Genomic DNA, 19,606 nt, shown 5'->3' with positions numbered 1-19,606 from the left:
TTACAGAAAGTAGTCTGGAAGAATACGCATTAAGTACAGCACCACGCACTTGGACTCCGCGAATGGAACCTCTGTGCAGTAGTAAAGGGTCTCCACGTAGCGCTGACAGGCACCGTAGTGTCCCACCCACACACACATCAGTCGAAACATGTTGCGGAAGAAACAACCACCATAGCGATAGTAATACTCTTCACCCGCACTTCTCGGTGCACAATGACCATATAAGAGAAAAGATGAACATCGATCGGCCCCATCACTTGCCGTACATAAACAGGAACTTCTTTCAGAGTGGGAATGATTAGGAAGAATACCTCCTTCTGTTCCTTCTACCGCTTCTTTTTCTACTTCTTCTTTTCTTACAGTTGACCTTCCTCTTTGAAGTTTTCGTTTGCTGCAATGCATTGGTGCATCGCGTTCTTTTTTCCACTTTTTATAACCTGCTAATGCTTGTGGTCTTAGTTTTTTAAGAATATCATGCACCGCCTCTGCACCTCCTAAACGAGCAGCACGAACAAATAACAAAACACATGTGGTCACTACACAAAGTCGTCCTGCATTTTGAATTCTCTCTGCATTTAAGGGTCCCAACATACCATATACCAATTTATGTGGTTCTTGCAGAAGAGTTTTCTCAAGACCAATGAGTGAAGCCAAACCCCCATTCTCCGTACCTTCCATCTCAGGATAGAGTGGTACGACAAGGTGGGGTGGTGGTCCAATAGGGGGTAATTCTATTTTACCCATAATAATATCCCGATCAAAATCATCAAAGAAACGGGGAAATGGTCTTTCTCCAAGCAAGAGACGATGAGGAGCACGCAGTAGTATTTGTAGCATATCCCATAATGACAAAAAGGATGAAGAAGAGGAAACAGTAGAGTCGTTAGCCATGGCAGTCGTTTTCATATTGGAAGGAATATCAAAAGAAGAAGAAGAAGTAGTAGTAGAAGAATAATTGCCAAATACTGCTGCTTCAGATTCTGAAGGGAAATTCACTTCTCCAGATTCCTTATTATCTTTTGCTCGTTTTCTCTCACTGAGAATAGCGATGAAACGTCTTGAATTTTTTCCAATATAACTAAGTCTATTAGGGTGACCTGTTACAATATCCCCAATACGGGCAATACCATCCAATGATTCTTTTGCATCTACCGTAAACGGTGTTACCGGTTTCCACACATAATTCATCTTTGAACGTAATCCAGGTGTTAAAGAAAGTAAAAGACTACGCACAAAAAGATTAGTATCACATCCATGACGATATATACGTCTCATTAGAACCTTTGCAAAGGGTTCATGCTCTTGACGATCTAATGGAGGTAAACGCAGTAACTGTTCCATCTGTGCAGATGTAGCATGAACGTGACGACTATTAGATGAAGAAATTGCAGTGGGACCATTAAGATGCTGTAGTGAAACGAATCCCATTACATAATTCTGTAAAAGTGTAAGATTTTTGTGGTGATAACGAATAAGTTCTCCAAGTAAGGCAAAGAAACTATCAATACGTTTAGATGGAGAAAGTGATCCACTAAGACCAGGCACATAAGTAGCATTATAAACACGATGTTCAAGAATAGAACCCATGAGTACCTCTCCTAATACACTTTGTGGTGAATTTGCCGCTGCTTTTTCTCTAATTACAAAAGAAAAACAACGTAAATACCCTTCAAGAGCATGACATGCAGATGTCTCTACACAACTATCTTCACCTCGTTCAGCTAATGTAATAGCAATTTTCATTGCAAGTGGGGCAGATTGTTCAGATGTGTCACCTTCAAGAAGCATAAAGCATTCTCGACGATCTTGTGCATTCCAAAATTCTTGTACTCCTCGTAATAATTCAAGTTTTCTAATAGTATTAGGTTCATGTTGATGAATTTTATCATCAAATCCATCACTATCATCAGAAACTCCATGAAGTGTACCATGTCGCATGTACGCTTCAGTATCTTCACCTACCTGCATTGCGATGGGTAGTCGTTCCTTATCATGTTCATTATTATAACTACTGTTGACATTATTGATGTCTCTACTGTTATTATTGCTATTGTTATGGTAATTATCATTTTCATTAGGTTGCAGCACCTCTTCTACTACCTCTGTTCCCTCTCTACACTCACTTGACGTTAAGAAACGTGGAAGTTGATGCAGTTCTGAAGACTGTCTTAAATTTTCAAAATATGGTGAAATAGCATTATGTGAAGCACGTGACTCGAATGCTGCATCGTAAAACTTATTTGCTACTTTAATCCACTGACACTCCCGTAATGTACACCAGACATCACCAAAAAAGAATGTTGATAACATCAAATTTAATACAAATAATATCTCACTCTGTGCACTGACAATAATCTGTGTTCGATTGGGCATTACATGGTGTCGCATAATCGGTTTAAGCAACTTCCAAAAGACAGCGCTTTGTTGTTGAAATGCCTCATACGCTGTTTTATCAGTAACAGGTCCAAACCCGCAGAGTAATGGACGATTGTCATCTACTTCTGCGCGTAGTGTTAAATCCCGCATACGCCATCGTTGTTTGGCATCTGCACATCCAACAAACCAACTGAAGTCCACATTTGAACCCACAGCGGCGACCGAAGGAACAGAGGTGGCATCATCCTCCGCCCAGGCCGCCATTGTATTACCAAGTGCCTCTTGTAATGAGATATCTGTCATGGAAATAAAATCTTCTTGACTTGGTGGAATCATGGATGCGGCTTCTACAGTAGATGCCGCGGCTCCAGATGCGGTTGTGGTGACAGTAGCGAACCCACTAGATCCACGCCAGTCTGTGCGATCTCCGGTATTATCATTTCCATTAGCGCGGCTAACCATACGAGAGACAGTAAAGGGAAATTGAACAAGATCTAAACCAGCAAAGATATTGGGAGTTACTCCTGCAGCTATAGATGGCATTGGAGCAATAGCGGTAGTGTACCAATCTCGAAGAAGTGGTTGCATAAAAGAACCCACAGGAGATAAAAAAGATTGATCCCCATGATATACGGGAGGATCATCATTAGATACACCTACTTCACATAATGCTACTAATCGCTTAACAAGTCCTTTTTCTCCTATAAGCCAAAGTACATTACTGTCAATTACACGTTGAATACGTTGAAGTGGTAAAAGTGTTTCTGGAAAAAGGAGACGTTGATGTGGAGACTCGCGTTGATTTAGTACTACACCTGGTACGATGAGTAATGCTATAACACGACATAAAATAGCAAGCGTTGCGTCATCTTCCGTACGAATCAACTCTTGCAGTAATGGAATTTTTGATATTTCCAACACAGGTCCAACACTAAGAACTAGGTGCTCCAACATAACTAAAGCCGCAAATCGAAGATCTGGGACTCTTGCTAACTCCAGTAATTGAAAAAAGAAACCAGGGTAGTGATCATAATAATACCACCCTAATTCATTTTGACATACTAATAACTCTGTCAGTACACGCATTAAAGATGCAATAGCAGCAACAAATTCTCGTGGAAATGCCAAATCTTTCCCAGTAGTATTTATGTGTAATTTTCCTTTTCTAGAATGTGTTGACACGTTCACATCACACAAAAGAGTGACAAACAAATCAATACCGCCAAGACCGACGAAATACACCAAAAGATGTGGTTTATTTGGATCAAAGTAAGCATTACACTCCTGCAGCCATCGGTTAACGGCAACAAAATCGCCACGTTCCCACGCTCCCACGATATGCTTGAGTAAATCAAATTGCTCACCAGAGAGTGTGTTGAGTTCCCGCAGCTGCTGAGACTCCTCGTTGCTCATTTTCAGCGGGGGCTGCGACCACGACAATACATCACGCACACACACGGGGTCTCTGCCGGACCGCTGCGCTCGCAGGGACTGAAACAACGACATAATCCCAATCTACTCTTCCTTATCGTTTATTGGATTGTTATTGTTATTGTTTTTTTTAAGGGAGGGACAGGAAAGGAGGAAAACAAAACAAAACAAAAGAGGAAAAAGAAAAATATATTTTATTCTTGTATCGCGCCTGTAAGTAATGTGAAAGGTCAACTTTATAATATTTTTTTTAAGCAGAAAAGGGAAAACAAAGGAAAATTAAAAAAAAAGGGGGAAGAGGGGGAAAGAAGAGGAAAAAAACGGAAAAGGAAGAGAAAAAAAAAGAGGGGAAAAAGACGAACAAGTGGATGAGAGAGAGTGTGTGTGTATGAGAAAATTGAATAAGGAAAACAGAAGAAAACAAGGAGAATAATAACAACAAAAAAAAAAACAATAGTAATAATAATAATAATAATAATAATAATAATAATAATAATAAAAGATACAATGAAAGAGACACAATGAAAATGAAAAACAAAGAAGAATCCAAAGAAAAGAAAGAGAGGTGAGCCAATTGGGGATGACAAACTTGGCTTTCCTTGAGTTGATCTGAGAATCATCTAAAAAAAAAAAAAGAGACTACAACGGAAATTCATTGAAAGAAAGTATTTCATCTCAAGTCCCTCAGCCGACCCATGAAAAGTACTAATATATATATATAGAGAGAGGGGAAAGGGGCCTCAGTCAAGCAGCGAACTTTAGCCATATAATACATGGAATACTTTCATTCTTTCTTTTTTTTTTCTTTTTTGTCCGTTTTTTTTTCGCTTTTCCTTTTCTTCCATCCCCTGTGGCGATAGATCCCACACGCGTTACTATTTTCTCCAATAAATTTCTCCCCAATTATTTCTTTTGGTCATCCTATTTTTTTTTTTTACTTTTTTACTTTTTTCCTTCACATTTTGCTCCACGCCCTCACATATGCATCTACTTCCTTTGCAACCCTGGTGAGCTCGTACGTTCGTTCACGCGTAAACAGTTTTTCAATTTCAATTGCATTTCTCTAATTTGATGCTCTCAACACCAACCTCTTCTCTACCCATTTTATTTTATTTTTCAATCTTTTTTTTTTTTTTTGTTTCCACCACTTTTTTTTTTCCCTTCCCTCAGAATACTCTCCTCCTTTGTAGTCTACTCTTAAGATCTACTTTCATAGATTCTTGCGTTTTTTTTTTTTTTTTTTTGTTTTTTTTTTTTTTTTTGGTTTTTTTTTACTTTTATTCTTCTTCTTCTTCCAAATATTTAGATGTGCACTGATCCCTTTCGTCTTGGTGGGTTTTTGTCCTTTGATGGGGCAGGACCAAGATGAGGTCGGTAGTCGACGCTCGGCCGCGCGGATGTTTGCAACATCACTTCTGGTGGTTTCCTCTCGGATGGAATCTCTCTTGGCTCCGCCGCCGGCTCCGATCGCTCAATGCGGTTATTCACAACCTGTGGAAGATCAGCTGGCGCACCGCAGGTACCAGTGCTGTTGACACTGAGACTGCGAGCATTCACCACCGCTCCTCTATCCGGGAGACTGTTGTGTTCAGATCCATGCAGAGATGCAGGCCGACTTCTTTGACGCGGAGGTGTTTGATCTTGTGGTTGCCGATGGTGAAACCCAGACTGCATAGTAGTAGAGCGATTACTATGCATTCCATTTTCAGGAATTTTGTAGTCATCCTTTATGGGAGTATAACTCATATCACCACGATTCATGGAATCATTAGTAGATTGATCTTGAGTTCTTCTAAGAGGACTCTCTCGCGCAACTTGGGAGGATTTTCCTCGATTAACAAAACCTGAAGGTTCGCATCCACAGAAACATTCTTTCCTTTTCTCAAGTGCCATAATACGTGATTCATAAGTTCGTTGTTTCTGCTTCATATCATTGATCTCATTTTGTAATTGTTCAATAATCCTTCTCATAGATTCATTTCCTTGAATATCAGACTGTGGGAGAGATTTTCCTCGTACCTTCATATCCCCTCCTGACTCACGTGAGATACTTCCTTGATTTTGTTGGTTATACTTTTCTTTTACTGAATTTGGAGATGCTGTACGTGTTTGGTCATTTTGTGGAAAACGATATACCTGCTCTGGTGGAGCCCGAGAGGAGTGTCGTGAATGTGCATCAGAGTCTTTACGGGATGATGAACGTTCCGTTACTCTACGTTGTGGACTCCCTGTGCGTGAAAGAGGTCCTCTTGAGGAAGCTCGTGAATGACGTCGTGATTGTGCTCGAGAAATACGACGAAGACTTGTGGTTGCAGCTGCTGCTTCGCGATCATCTGGTCCAACATATATTGGATGTTGACCACGTGCTTCCCTTTCTAGATTACCCGCATCAATTTCTCCCGCAATGGATTGACAAGCATCAGTTACAATAGTCATTACAGTATTGTTTGTTTTTTGTATATTGCTAATAAGCTCCAATGTATTTTCCGGATGCAGTTTCCATCCAAAGATATCAAGTAAAAGCATAGTTCGATTAGAGCTTAACGCAGAAAGTACAAGAGCGGCAACTCCTGGATCTGGATTCATAAAACCCAGAAAAAGTTGAATAAGTGAAGTATTGTGTCGAATAACATCAGCATACATCTCAATAGTTTCACTGTCAAAAAGATTGTGCCGTAAATTCAAACGTTGAATATTACATGTACTTGTCATGAGGGCTCTTGCTAATTCTTTACCCCCATCAGGACCAATACGGTTAGCAGTAAGATCCAGTGTAGATAAACTGATGGTAACGGGAATACATTGGGCGAGATGCGCCGCCCCGGCGTCTCGTATGGCGTTATATCCTAAATGTAAATGCCTTAATTTCCCTGCCTCACGGATTGCCTGTCCCAAATACATGGCCGCATCGGCTTCAATCTTATTATTGTGAAAGGATAGTTCCACAATATCACAGGACTCACTACCAAGTGCGGTGGCGATGGGAATAACACCAAGCTTCGTAATTTCATTCTCGGAAAGATCCAAGACCTTCAGTCCACAGCCATCCCGTGAGAGTGTGTGTCCAATGGCGACGGCTGCCTGATCCTTCAGTTTATTCCTGCCGAGCCGCAGTTCCCGGATGAGGCCGGGGTTCTCCTCAATCGCCCCGAGGAGTGCCTGCAGCCCCGGCAGCCCAAAGGCGTTATTCTCCACGTTGAGAACCCGCAGGGGGTGCGAGGCGACCATGAGGGCCTCCGCCACGCACGCCAAGTCCACATCGTTGAGCCGCACGGCGCGGTCGGCGAGATTTGCGGTGCGTTCGTTGTTGTCCAACGCGTACACTAACTCCAGCGCACACTCCGCGTGTGCCTCGTTGCAGGCGGCCACATACACCTCCGCAGCCTCCGAGTGCATCCCGTCAAATAATTGGAGAAGAGAGAGAAAAAAAAAAAAGAAAAACGAGAGGGGTTAATAAATATATATATATATATATATATATATTTATTTATATATTTTTTTAGTTATATATATATACTTATATATATATATGTGTGCGTGTGCTGGATTTCTAAAAATGAATAAATGTCTCTTCGACCCCTCTCTCCTTTTTTAAGAGAATTTATTGATGTAGATTATACAAACAGATAATATATCTTTCTCTATGCGTTGGCACTTGCCACCGCTACTGCTACTATAACTATAACTCCTGCTGTTGTTAGGTACAAAGCTCTTGGCGTCACTTCTACACCTCAGTGGTAATCGGGCTAAAAGAAAACCAAAAACGCAGAGAGAAGAAATAAATAAAATAATAATAGACCAAAAAGAAGAAATAATAAAAAAAAAAAAAAAAAAAAAAACAAAGAAACACAAGAAGAATTAAAGAGTGATAAAGTCACCCTCAGAAACAAGAGCAATAAAGGGGGAAAGAAAGAAAAAAAAAAAGCGATAGCAATACAGTAATAATAATAATAATAATAATAATAATAATAATAAGTAATAACAAAAACAATAATAATAACAATAAAGAAAACACATATAAAAGGCATATAAAAGGCATTTGTAGCGATATCAAACTTGCCAATATCTTAACTTACCCCTGTCTTTTCGCCATTCATTTTCCCCATTTTATCAAACTGTCACGCTCTCTTGCTCCCTCAATAAACTCTGAAGACAAGACGGAATCATACGCTTGCGGCAATGTAGCCCCCCACGCACAAACCACGAGGGGTACCACACGAAAAGAAAAAAGAAAAGAAAAGAAAAATTGAAAAACGGAATCTAAAGAGGGAAAAAAAAAAAAAGAAATGACACGAAACAATGGTCGCAAAAAAAAAAAAAAGACGTAAACTAAACAATTAAAAAAAAAAGTTTTCAACTCAGGAAAAAGGGAAAAAACCGCTACACATCTCATGTGACTGAAGCTGATGCGACACCGAACCAATAACATACTTGAAAATTAATATTTAGCATTAGCTGCAATGAAATTATTGCTGAAAAATCGCTCACATTTTACTTTGATCTGATGCTGATTCAATCAGCTTTTAGATAGCAAAACTATTTTCTTGTTTGTTTGTTTGTTTGTTTATTTTTGTTTTTTTGTTTTCTTCTTTCGCTCATCTTTCTGCCTCTTCTCTCCCTCTTTTTTTTTTTCTTCCCTTATTCTTCTTTATTTTCTTTTTTTTGTGATTGCAGTGGTAATTGTTGATCCAAACGATCCGTAGACGCTTTTCCAGGCACTATTCGATTTCTCCATGCCGATTTATCAATGGCCTTTTCTACAGACGCAAACATTTGACGTACTCTTGCACCAAGAAAGTGATGGCGTAAGCGATGAACTTCAGACCTCTGGGATGGTCGTTCATGCGGTGGAATAAGTAAATCTTCCACGGAAGAACGAATAATAGATGGGATAGGAAGGTCATTAAAATCCACATCAAACAATAATCGCATTCCACCTACAATTACCAAAGCTGTACAGAATAAGAAAAAATTTACAACAACTCTCAAGGTACACATGAAGTCATGCTTATGTGTAACTGGAGAATCATCTTCATTCATTAAAGAAGAATCAGAAGAAGATATGGTTGAGCTTATACTACTGTTTGGTGTGAATGAAGTAGCGCTAATACTGTTACTGTTACTCCGCAGTCCACATTGGAGGGATTCACAATAAGAGTGACGTTCTTCTCCTACACGTTCCGTAGCATCACTGCTTGTACCATTTGAATCCGTGTCACTGTATTCACTTAACCCTCTGTATTCATCAGGAGTATTCTTGTAATTTAGTTCTTTATGTAAAACAGGGCATGAACGACATTGACGTGTTGATAAATCGGAATCATCTTCTTTCAACATTTTTGCCAAAGGTGACCGTACAAGATACGATCTTTCTACTAACCCTCGCTTTTCACCTTCATTTATTTCTGAAATAGTTTTTGAAATAGATATGCAATTAAGTACAGACCCTACACCATTATTATGAGCTCCGAGTACCCAAGCATGACGCAGTAATTTCTTTACAGACCATCGTTTAGATGGAATGGGATGTAACATAACAGAGAAAAGGTGTTCTAAATCTGGTGATACTGGAGTTGGAAAAGAATACTTTCCTGACATGATAGACTCCACAAGAGTATCGACATTCTTCTCATCACCTTTAAATGGATGTTCACCAAACAGCATAACATAAAGTGTCACACCAGCAGCCCAAATATCAACTTTACGACCATCGTATTCGGGACATCGTACTAACAACTCAGGGGCACAATATTTTAGTGTTCCACATGGTCGATGTAGTAAACGACCAGGCGGGGCACAACATGCAAATCCAAAATCTGATATCATTAATTGTGTACGTTCCTTATTTAGTAGTATATTCTCTGGTTTAATATCACGATGGACAACGTTAGCTTCATGAAGTCTTTCTATACCATTAAGCAGTTGTCGAAAAAGTCTGCGAGTCCACTGTGATGATGCTGTAAGGCGCGTCTCCCGAATGAAGTCTAGCAAGGTTCCTCCTTCTACATAATCCATTACAAGATAATAGTTCCGTGCTGAAACGAGTTTATCTACTAAATTCACTAGATACTTGGACGAAGCCACCACCTCCATAGCGTTGATCTCTCGTACCAAAGCCCCCCGCATATTATTCGCCTCAGCAAGTGCTTTATTCACTACCTTCACAGCATACACCTTGCCAGTACTAATTTCTTCACATCGGTATACGGTGCTAAATGCACCCCTTGCGATTGGACATTCAATCCTATATTTGTGGTCTCCAACAATCTTTCCCACAGACATTAATATATATATATATATATATATATATATATATATATATATATATATATATATACAGAGATAAAGATATAATAATATATATTGAAACCCTCAACAAATGAGAACAGAAAAATATTATTATCTCGTTGTTGTTGTTGTTGTTTTTTTCTAGATCGGTTTTGATTTTTTTTCTATCGTTTCCTTTCCTCCGCCCTTACTTCACTCTTTTTTTTTTTTTGGTTAATTTCTTTTTTTTTCCTTTTTCTGTGTTTGTATGTGTATTCCTTACGATACTTCGCTGATAATACCAACCGTGGAATACTTGCGGAGAGTAGTACAGTGCCCAGAAGAAGTAAGACCACAGTCGGAAGTACCTTCTGGATCCTACTTACTTGCCCCCCTCAAAAACTGTTTCCAGAAAGCAAAACAAAGAAGAAAAAAGAAAGAAAAAAAAAACAAATAATAACAAGAAAAAGGAATATTAAGGCTTATAAAGAAATAGAATGAAAAAAAATAAAAATAAAAACAAAGAAATAATATTATACATAATAGATTGATTGGAGTCAATAAGTGAAGTGTATAGTAGAGACATAAATATGATCCCATGTATTTTTAACGTTGTTGTTGTTTTTTGTTTTTTTTTGGTTTTTTGGTTCTGTACTTAATTTTTTTTTTTTTTTCTTTCCATTTCTTTTTTTTTTTTCTTACGAACTCCCATTAGGGGGTTTTGCCATATTCATGCAATGCATGAGTTTTTCCCGCCACTCTCGTTGAAAGTCTTCATCGCCTTGCATCAGTTCTGGGCACATAAATTCAAGTGGTACTCCACGTTTCATTATACTTTCGGTAGTGCAGGCTAGGTCACTGCGCTCAGATGCGATAACAAAATACCGTTTTTTCTCTTTTTCCGAGTTCTCTGCATTATTACCCTTTACATAATACCGTTCTCGCCAGATTTCAACATATTGATTCCAGTTCGTAATATCACGAAAGAGACGAAAAAAACTAACAGAATCGTACAATTTTTCCTCATCTTCTTCTTCATCCTCCCTATTATCCTTGTCACTTTCTGTATCACTTATGTCTTCATCGGTGTTGCTACCGTTGACTGCTGCATCTTCTTCCTTGATGAAAGGAAAGAGAAACTTAGAATCTTTTACCTTGTCATGAGAAAAAAACTTTACTTTTGCGCTTAGTAGATGAAGCGGTAACGATAGATTCTCAAATAGTATGTCTACTGAAAGCAATACAAAGCATGACTCTATAATAGATTCTTTATTTAAACAATTTAATGAACCCAAACGCCGAAGCAAAGCCCCTTGTAGTTGTGCATCTGTTTCAAGTGCCTTTTCTAATATCTTGGCCTCTTCCACATGATGCATCACAAGAGCATAGTTCTCATTATGTGTATGTTCATCCCATTCCATTAGTTTGGGGATACAGATATCTGTTGCACGCTGACTTATTCCAGCGAACCTATTTTGTTCCCAAACCTCTGCAAATATCTTCTTACCACCTTCCACTAAATGCAGACGATATGGCATAAATACACGGAACTCTTTCACAGGATCACCTCCCAATGCCCTCGCAAGTGTCACCTCCACACATCCTCTTGCCGTTCCTGTTGTTGCTGATGGTGCTACTACTGTTGATGCCTCATGAGAACCCTCACAATTTTCATTCATCTTATAATGTAGTTGGTGGTGTATATCATGCAAGAACTTGGACGAATTACGCATCGCGATAAACACTTCCCTCGGTGAGTACAATGTTGGGGTTCGCGAGGAAACCGCCCATCCACAGTCGTCCGCTACAACGTACCGTCCACACAACACCACCCCGCACCCATCACCACCCACCTCAGCAATGGCCTCCATCACCCACTGCACTACTTCATTGAAAGAAGGTGTGGAAGCGGAAGATGCACCATTGTGAGTACTCCCAGTGTTATTCGTATCTTCTCCCTCACGTGTCCAGACATCCTCGCCAACGTACGTCTCGTACGCCTCCGCCGGCTGCGCAGTGACGTTCAGCGCCGGGTGCTGCGGGAGCCGCGTGTCGTCGGAGTCAAGATAGTGCACAAAGGGGTGGGTGAAGTCGAGACGCAGCGTGCGATGCGGTACCTCGTGGCGCGGTGTGAGTGCGGCGGTGAACACGCATGAGAGGGGAATGCGGAGATCCATCACACACAGGCAAATAGAGAGAGAGAAACAAGTCAATAAACAAAAAACAAAATAAGTCAAGACGCCCCAACCGCCCGCTCGCAGTGGCTTATAATATTTGTAATAATGTCAAACCGTGCGTGTGATGGCGGCAGAAAATAAATAATAATAATAAAAAAAAAAAAAAAAAAAGAGAGAGAGAGAGAGAGAGAGAAAAAAAAACTCAGTAGAAGAGAAGGTGAACCATCAAAAAGAAAAAAAAACATTTCTTTTTGTTTTTTTTTTGTTGTTATTTTCACTTCTATTTTTATTATTTGAGGTGTAATATAAAGAAAAAAAAAAAACGCAAAAGAAAAAAAGCACCTGCCAAAAAAAAGGGAAGTATATATTACTGGTGTATTTGAATTTGTCCCTTCACATCAGCAAGGTCTAGCTTCAAAATTCATCTATGTACGAAAATATTCTATACCAGAGAGAAAGTGGGGTTGTAAGCCTCCAAATATAGAAAAGGTAGAACCAATATAAATACGTAAAAGAAAAGATAGCAAAAAAAACTAACAAAAAAAAAAGAATTTGAACTAGAAATGTCGCGCTAGAAAATCTTCATACAGCGCAATTTTTTCCCCCATCTCCCTCAAAAGAGTATCACCTTCACTGTAAACACCAGAATCAAGCAGTTTCTGTTTATTTGCACGAAGCTTTTCAACAAATGCTATCATTTCAGCTCTTGTAGACTCTCGTGAAGGAGGTGGTGGGAGAGCTCTTGATGCTTGTACAAAGTCTTCTGGTAAGGGAGGAGGTGGTTGCAGTTTTGTGTCATACGAAACATCAAGGACAGACGTAGCTCCAGAAGTAGCTCCAGTTGGGGCAAGTGGCGGCAATTGGTCTACTGCTCCTTCTGATCCCACTATGTTTTTAGGTAAAACATTTCGTTCCTCCTCTTCAGTAAGACATGACTCTATCTCAGCGTAACAATAGGATGATGAAACATCTATTTCATCATCACCTTCCATTACTTCATGTTGCAGTGGACGTTCTTCTAAGGGACTTCTATACGGTTCGGTGGGTTCACGACGAAAATCAACTTCACGATGTGACAAGGATGATAATGTTGGGCTAGTAATATCATCAGTTGAAATAGCAATAGAAACCGCTTCATGCGCTCCATTACCCATAGGTTGTTGTATCGCTTCTCTTTTTCTTGTTGTTGCTGTTCCTTTTTTTCTTCTTCTTCGTGCCTCATCTTCTATATTGCGGGAAATAGTCCTTCCTTTATCTTTTTGTGGATTTACTTCGGCGTAAACTAATCGTTGTTTAGGTTTGGTAGTAACCTTATTTCCCTTGGTGTTCATATCACCTAATTCCTTTGCTACTTCACTCTGTAGCTCTTTTAATAATGTTCGGTAGTCATCTTTATATCCAGTAGGTGTTAAGGAAATTTCTCTTGTAGCCTTGGTAACAAGATTTTCTGCAGCCTGTTGACTGAGTAATTCATACCGGTGTACAGTTCTTCCCTCATTACCCAAATGGAAAGAGGCAAGTTGGTGACGTCGTTTGTCCTCCTCTAATCGGCGCCGTTCCTCCTCCAGCAACGCCTGCTCACGACTGTGCCACTGCTCTTGTAGTTCCCCATAGCGCTGAGTGAGTTGTGTTAATTGATCCTTATAAAGTTTAGATGTCTCTACGAGTTGGTCACGTTCCTTCTGTACTGACATCAACTCTGACTCACGTTCCTTTAACCGCAGTTGCAGCTTCATTACCGCCGCGTTTGCTGTTGCCAGTTGTTCCTCCAAGACCCTAACTCGTGCTTTATCCTCATCCTCAGTCAAATTTCGCGCCAAGCAACGCTGTAGTGAGTCATACTCACTCTCCACCGCACGCCGTCTCTCCTCTAGATGTGCCACAGTCCGCTCCCGCTCCCGCAGCTGCGCGCGGAGTTCCTCCTGCTGCACCGCCGCCTCCTCCAACTGCCGCCTGGCGCGGGCCTCGACGGCGAGGAGGTGCCGCTCGTGCTGCTCCGCCACCCGCACCCGCCGTCCGTCGGCCGCCGCCTCCCGCGCCTCGAAGGCCGCCACCCGCCGCTGCAGCGCTTCCTCCCGCCGCCGCAGACGCCCGGCGAGGGCGACCAACTCCGCCCGCAGTCCCTCCAACTCCGACAGCTCCTCCCGACTCTTTTCTTTCTTTTTCACTTTTTCCTTCTCTCGCCGCTCCTCCGACATCTCCTCCCGCAGACGCGCCCGCTGCTGCGCCTTCCACACCTCCAAATCAAACGCCGCTGCGTACTCCTCCGTGCCTCGAAAGGCTGCCACCGCCGACAAGACGTCCGCCATCTCTGTCTCCATGTCCCTTGTTGGTCTTAAGCACCTCCGTGGGGTGGGGGAAAGTTTCTCTCTCTCTCTCTCTCTCTCTCTCTCTCTCTCTTCACTGGTATGCACCTTGTACTCCTTTACCTGTATGTGTATGTGTTCCCTTTTTCCTTCTCTCTCCTGTACCACGGCTGTCCCACTCGGCACAGAGACAAAAAAAAATAATAAGAATAAATGAAAAAGGAATATTAGGTACGATTAACAAAGAAAGAAAAAAATAACTACAACCCTCACCAGAAATTGGTTATGTAGTTAACCATTTAAAACAACTCAGCAATAATTTAAAAAAAAAACACTAGAAGAAAAAATAGGTCAATGCGTAGTAAGACTAAAAAAAAAATAAAAAATAAAGAAAATAAAAAAAAAACTTCTCTAGGCTACTCAAACTCACATCATCCCGAACACTAAACCCCATCTACCCTTTTACATGTCCACCCAATTTTTTTTGTTCTCTTTCATACCCTGTCTCTCCCTATCTCTATCTCCCTCTACCCCTCGCTTTTTTTTTTTTCTTTCATACCCTTTCTATATTCATCAATTGAAGACTGTAAAAGGAAACTCGTTAAACACAGACGTGACAAGAAGAAATAGGAGAGAGATCCATAAACTTGTCAATTTAACTATCAAATACACTAACACGCAATCCTATCACTTTCCAATGTCATTACTAACATCACCCAAAGCTACATATTTTACACTTTTTTTTCATATATTTAAAAGTAACCTATAGTCCAATTATAACTGAACAATGGTCCTCCATATTTTGCGTATGGGTGCATGAGAACATCATGTAATGGCGGACGCCATACATCATCGTGGTAGAAGAATTTACGGAACTCAGATGTAAGACCTACAAATCCCTTATCTATAAGATTTTCCTGTTCATAACGGTGTCGTTTGTAGCTGGTTATGAGACAACGAAGATTTACCTCAGCTTTCTGATATGGAAGATGAGCAGCCTGTCTCTCTGACCATTCAATCATCATCTCCATATTATATCGTTCCCTTTCTGGTCTACACCATGCACCAAAAATAGATATTCCTGCTATAGCTGCCATTACAGTACGTCCTGTAAACCACCTCTTTCCGTATACAGGATAAACACGTACCGCAGGGTAACCTCCAGGGATCACACGTTCCTGACGGTATGCCTGTCCACTAAACCATGAGTAAAAAGCCTTGGTATCAGTTGGTACAGGATCACGCACTAGACGAAGCTGAGTCTGTCGCAGCATCTTAGTTTAGCAAAAATATATGTATATATATGTATATACACTTCCACTTTATAACCTATATTATGTAAAAAAAATATCTACCTATTTCCCTTATTTTCTTTTTTTTTCCGTCTTAAGGTTACGGTTCTCCCCTTTCAATCGGGTTTCTACCAAAGAGAATCCACAGAAGAGAATCAACAATAATAAAAGTAACAAGTACCAAAAAAGTACTCTACTCACACACGAAAACACACCAGTAAAAATCTTCCAAAAAAAAAAAAAAGGGGGTTCTGAACACTTCCCCACCAGTCTCAGAAGCAACTCTAATTCACTTACATATGAATAGAAAAAAGTTTATGCAGTATATTTGTAATGTGAATGTAACATCGTTCAAGGTGAAAATAACAACGAGAACAACAATAATAATAATAACGAAAAAAAAGTGGAAATCCCTCTTATTTTTCACTGTTGTGCACATCCATTGTCATCAGTTCCTACACGTTTCGCTGGTAGTGCGGCCCTTTCTTTTTTGGCCGCAGCCTCTGCTGCCAACACTGAGAGATGTTTTTTGTATCGAATTATCAACGTATTGTGTTGTACATCATAGCTAAGATGAGATGGATCAAGTGGGATGTGGTGACGCTGAAGAACAGGTATATTCAATCTTTTGAAATACTTTTTATTACTCGTACGTACTACTATTTCACCAATATCATCAGAGTTACGACGTTCCACTGTAACCGAAAATACCTCTTTGGGGTAAGGTAGATTTCGAATACGGAAAACATGATACTCAGGTGTATCCTGCTTTACAAGTTCTGGGCTTCCACTCGCTTCCACCAGTATTTCTTTATCTAAGTTTCGCGTTTTTGCCTCACTTCCAACTTCTATTTCCCAATCGCTATAGTTTCCTAGAGCATTTTTCGTTCGGTATTTCCTCAAAAGAAGATCATCCGTGATAATGTCGTATTCTTCTATCATCTCACTCCCATCGGTAAATTTGGAGGTGATGCGTTTCCTCTCATTTAGGATAACAGAAGTTTTGGGTTCTGCGAGAGAAGTATTCATTTTATTTTTTTCGTTTATTCTATTCGTTTCTTTTTTTTTTTTTTCTTTTCTATTTTCTTTTGTGTCGTAGAATTTATAGAGAAAAGCAATGAATATCTCAGAGAATAGTTTTCATCTCTTCACAAAAAAAAACATTATATATATATATGGGATTATTCTTTTCCAGTTTCTTTTTTTTTTCTCTTTTACACTTCGTTCCTTTTGCCTGTTTATATTTGGTTATTATTAGACGATTTAGTGTAACCCCCTTTTTTTTTTCGCCATGACGGGATTAAAGGGGATCATCCCCCGCCTTCCTTCCAATAGGCATACACACACGCAAGCGGTATTCCTTGCCTTGGTTGAAACCTTCAAAACAGTGACGAAGAAGAAGAACAACGACAAAACAAAAAAGCTTCAAGATCAAATAAAAAAGAAAAAAGGCGCAAAAGAAAACTACGATTCTTCTTTTATTTTTTCCAACGATGTTCCATGCATACAATCGTCAAAGCTTTTCATGGTTTGATCGCAAATAACTGCAAGGCGTTCAAGTCCTTCAGCAACAGCCTCTACAGCGTAATCAGTAGATTGAACATGCAGAAGCATCTTAGCTTCCAAAGGATGTGGAATGGCGTAACCGGCACTTGTTACTTCTGGATTTTGCATTAGTACATGCCGTAACGGATTTCCCAATGTGTGATCTTCATGTGAGAAGGTAATTGTAGCTGTAGACTCCGTATCGGTCAATCGTTGCAAATCTATGTGAACCTTTTGTTCAGCAGAAGTGTCCACTTCGTCACCTTCATTCTGCCTTTGTATTTGCTCCTGATGCAGAATAAAGGCGTCTCTGGGGTGAAATGCCATGATCTAGTTAGAACTCATGGAAACAAAAAAAAAAAAATAATAATAAGAAAAAAAAAGTAATTAAAGGAAACCATCACATAATCTAAACATAAAACTGTAACCATTATTAATTAGTATTATCATTATTATTATTTATACTTGCTGTTGTTCTTTTACTTTGGAAGGTTTTCTTTCCATTTCATGATTTTTTTTCTTTTTTTTTTATTGCCGTTTCCAAAAAAATCCCCTCACCTTTTTATTCGAATGATATATCGCATTCTTATGGTTTAAAGGATCACTCAAATTATGCTGCGCTAAATTTCAATAATATGTTCTTCTTTTTGTTGAAGAATAAAATACCAAAATATCAGGAATCTGTATTTATAATAATTAATCACAAACACGCATATAAGCTATTTGACCAGATGCAGCACGAAAGAGGCGATCTTCCACTGCCTCCAAGAGTTCTACTTCCGTGACAGCATGAGGCCATTCGGATATTAACGGGAACAAAACCATCTTTGCTCCCAAGACTGTTTCAGACCATCGTAGGGCTTCAAATACGGCGAAGCATGCTTCTCGTACTTCAGCTTGACTGCTAAGATCTCGATACGCCAGACATCCTTCATGAAAATCCCGAAGATGACCTCCAAAGTCAATAATCACTGTTTTTCTGAGTGGAATTTCTTTTGTATCAGATGAATTTAATGAGAGTTGCACATATATTTTTTCAAGATTTTGTGGAACACCTGTGGTTAAACTACTTGGGGTTAACAGTCTAGAAGGTACACTGGGTGAATAATGGGTAAGTAGTTGACCTGGCCCATCCATAGCCACCTCAGATGAGAGATGACGTGAACGAGTATCACGAATCGTTATAGTTGGAGTAAATTTATTATTAATAGCTTTTTGCACATCAGTTAGTGAAACTTTTCCACGGCGAAGAATTTCAACACTTTCAATATTGTTTACTTTTACTACAGTAGATTCAATGCCAATATCACAATGACCACCATCAATAATAAGCAATGAAGAATCTTTTTCTCCCAAATCCCCAAAGACATGTTCAGCAGTTGTCGGGCTAACGTGACCAAATGTATTGGCACTAGGAGCTGCCACAGGAAAATCCACAAGTTTTAACAATTGAAGAGCAATAGGATGGCACGGTATTCTCACCCCAACAAATCCAGATCCTCCACTAACCGCATTCGGTAGTGAGGGATTAGCTTTAAAAACAATGGTTAAAGGACCAGGCCAAATCGCTTCACCTAAACATTTTACCAATTCGAGAGACTTTGGATCTGAATTCACATCCCATAATTCTAGTGCTTTCTCCATACTGGAAACATGACAAATAAGAGGATCAGTTAATGGTCGTCCCTTTACCGCGAATATTTTTTTCACTGATTCTTCATTTAAAGCATTGCCTCCAAGTCCATATACCGTTTCTGTGGGAAGAGCGACAAGGTTTCCACACTTTAGTGCTTCAGCGGCAGCGTCCAAGCAGGACGCGCTGATAATCTTCGCCATCCTACGGCAAAAGGAAAAATATATATATATATAAGGTTAAAATAAAACAAGTTATCTGTGTAGACTAAAAAAAAGGCAAGTCTCTTCCAAAATAAAATTACAAAAAAAAAAAAAGGAAAAGAAGAAATAAATAAATCACAGTTTATGAGAGTTAACTCTTTTTCCTCATTTTTATTTCCATAGTATTTGTAAAGAATATTCATGCAGCTCGTTCAGAGGTGCATTACACTCCATTGTCATTATTTTTTTTTCTTCTTTTTCTTCTTTCTTTGGTTTCATCGCTTGTCTTCCTTGTTTACTTCTATCCGCACTACTAAAGGAACTTTGTACTGGTCGTTTTTTTTTTTTTTTTCTAAATTACCAAAAACAAAACAGC

General features: G+C 39.7%; 9 protein-coding genes across 9 annotated transcripts; all 9 read right to left on the bottom strand.

Annotated features, from left to right (window-relative positions):
- On the bottom strand, positions 1–3,882 carry TM35_000242250 (uncharacterized protein; the record flags this gene model as incomplete). The annotated part of the gene is made up of 1 exon (XM_029027637.1): positions 1–3,882. The coding sequence occupies one exon, from the start codon at positions 3,880–3,882 to the stop codon at positions 1–3; it is 3,882 nt and encodes a 1,293-aa protein (XP_028881141.1).
- A 1,227-nt stretch (positions 3,883–5,109) lies between these two features.
- On the bottom strand, positions 5,110–7,203 carry TM35_000242240 (uncharacterized protein; the record flags this gene model as incomplete). The annotated part of the gene is made up of 1 exon (XM_029027636.1): positions 5,110–7,203. The coding sequence occupies one exon, from the start codon at positions 7,201–7,203 to the stop codon at positions 5,110–5,112; it is 2,094 nt and encodes a 697-aa protein (XP_028881140.1).
- A 1,242-nt stretch (positions 7,204–8,445) lies between these two features.
- TM35_000242230 (Small Surface Antigen) lies at positions 8,446–10,089 on the bottom strand (the record flags this gene model as incomplete). The annotated part of the gene is made up of 1 exon (XM_029027635.1): positions 8,446–10,089. The coding sequence occupies one exon, from the start codon at positions 10,087–10,089 to the stop codon at positions 8,446–8,448; it is 1,644 nt and encodes a 547-aa protein (XP_028881139.1).
- A 683-nt stretch (positions 10,090–10,772) lies between these two features.
- On the bottom strand, positions 10,773–12,251 carry TM35_000242220 (uncharacterized protein; the record flags this gene model as incomplete). The annotated part of the gene is made up of 1 exon (XM_029027634.1): positions 10,773–12,251. One exon carries the CDS (start codon positions 12,249–12,251, stop codon positions 10,773–10,775), a length of 1,479 nt encoding a protein of 492 aa, XP_028881138.1.
- Positions 12,252–12,808: 557 nt separating this feature from the next.
- Positions 12,809–14,572, bottom strand: TM35_000242210 (uncharacterized protein; the record flags this gene model as incomplete). Its single annotated transcript, XM_029027633.1, has 1 exon — positions 12,809–14,572. One exon carries the CDS (start codon positions 14,570–14,572, stop codon positions 12,809–12,811), a length of 1,764 nt encoding a protein of 587 aa, XP_028881137.1.
- A 737-nt stretch (positions 14,573–15,309) lies between these two features.
- On the bottom strand, positions 15,310–15,831 carry TM35_000242200 (putative NADH dehydrogenase subunit NB6M; the record flags this gene model as incomplete). Its single annotated transcript, XM_029027632.1, has 1 exon — positions 15,310–15,831. One exon carries the CDS (start codon positions 15,829–15,831, stop codon positions 15,310–15,312), a length of 522 nt encoding a protein of 173 aa, XP_028881136.1.
- Positions 15,832–16,272: 441 nt separating this feature from the next.
- TM35_000242190 (DPCD protein) lies at positions 16,273–16,878 on the bottom strand (the record flags this gene model as incomplete). Its single annotated transcript, XM_029027631.1, has 1 exon — positions 16,273–16,878. One exon carries the CDS (start codon positions 16,876–16,878, stop codon positions 16,273–16,275), a length of 606 nt encoding a protein of 201 aa, XP_028881135.1.
- A 435-nt stretch (positions 16,879–17,313) lies between these two features.
- Positions 17,314–17,721, bottom strand: TM35_000242180 (DNA-directed RNA polymerase I/III subunit; the record flags this gene model as incomplete). The annotated part of the gene is made up of 1 exon (XM_029027630.1): positions 17,314–17,721. The coding sequence occupies one exon, from the start codon at positions 17,719–17,721 to the stop codon at positions 17,314–17,316; it is 408 nt and encodes a 135-aa protein (XP_028881134.1).
- Positions 17,722–18,090: 369 nt separating this feature from the next.
- Positions 18,091–19,230, bottom strand: TM35_000242170 (putative translation factor (SUA5); the record flags this gene model as incomplete). The annotated part of the gene is made up of 1 exon (XM_029027629.1): positions 18,091–19,230. One exon carries the CDS (start codon positions 19,228–19,230, stop codon positions 18,091–18,093), a length of 1,140 nt encoding a protein of 379 aa, XP_028881133.1.
- Between the last annotated feature and the right edge of the window lie 376 nt (positions 19,231–19,606).

Source organism: Trypanosoma theileri (genome assembly GCF_002087225.1).
Source record: "Trypanosoma theileri isolate Edinburgh chromosome Unknown TM35_Tth_24_V1, whole genome shotgun sequence".
Lineage (NCBI taxonomy): Eukaryota > Euglenozoa > Kinetoplastea > Trypanosomatida > Trypanosomatidae > Trypanosoma > Trypanosoma theileri.
This window is presented reverse-complemented; position numbering and strand designations above follow the sequence as displayed.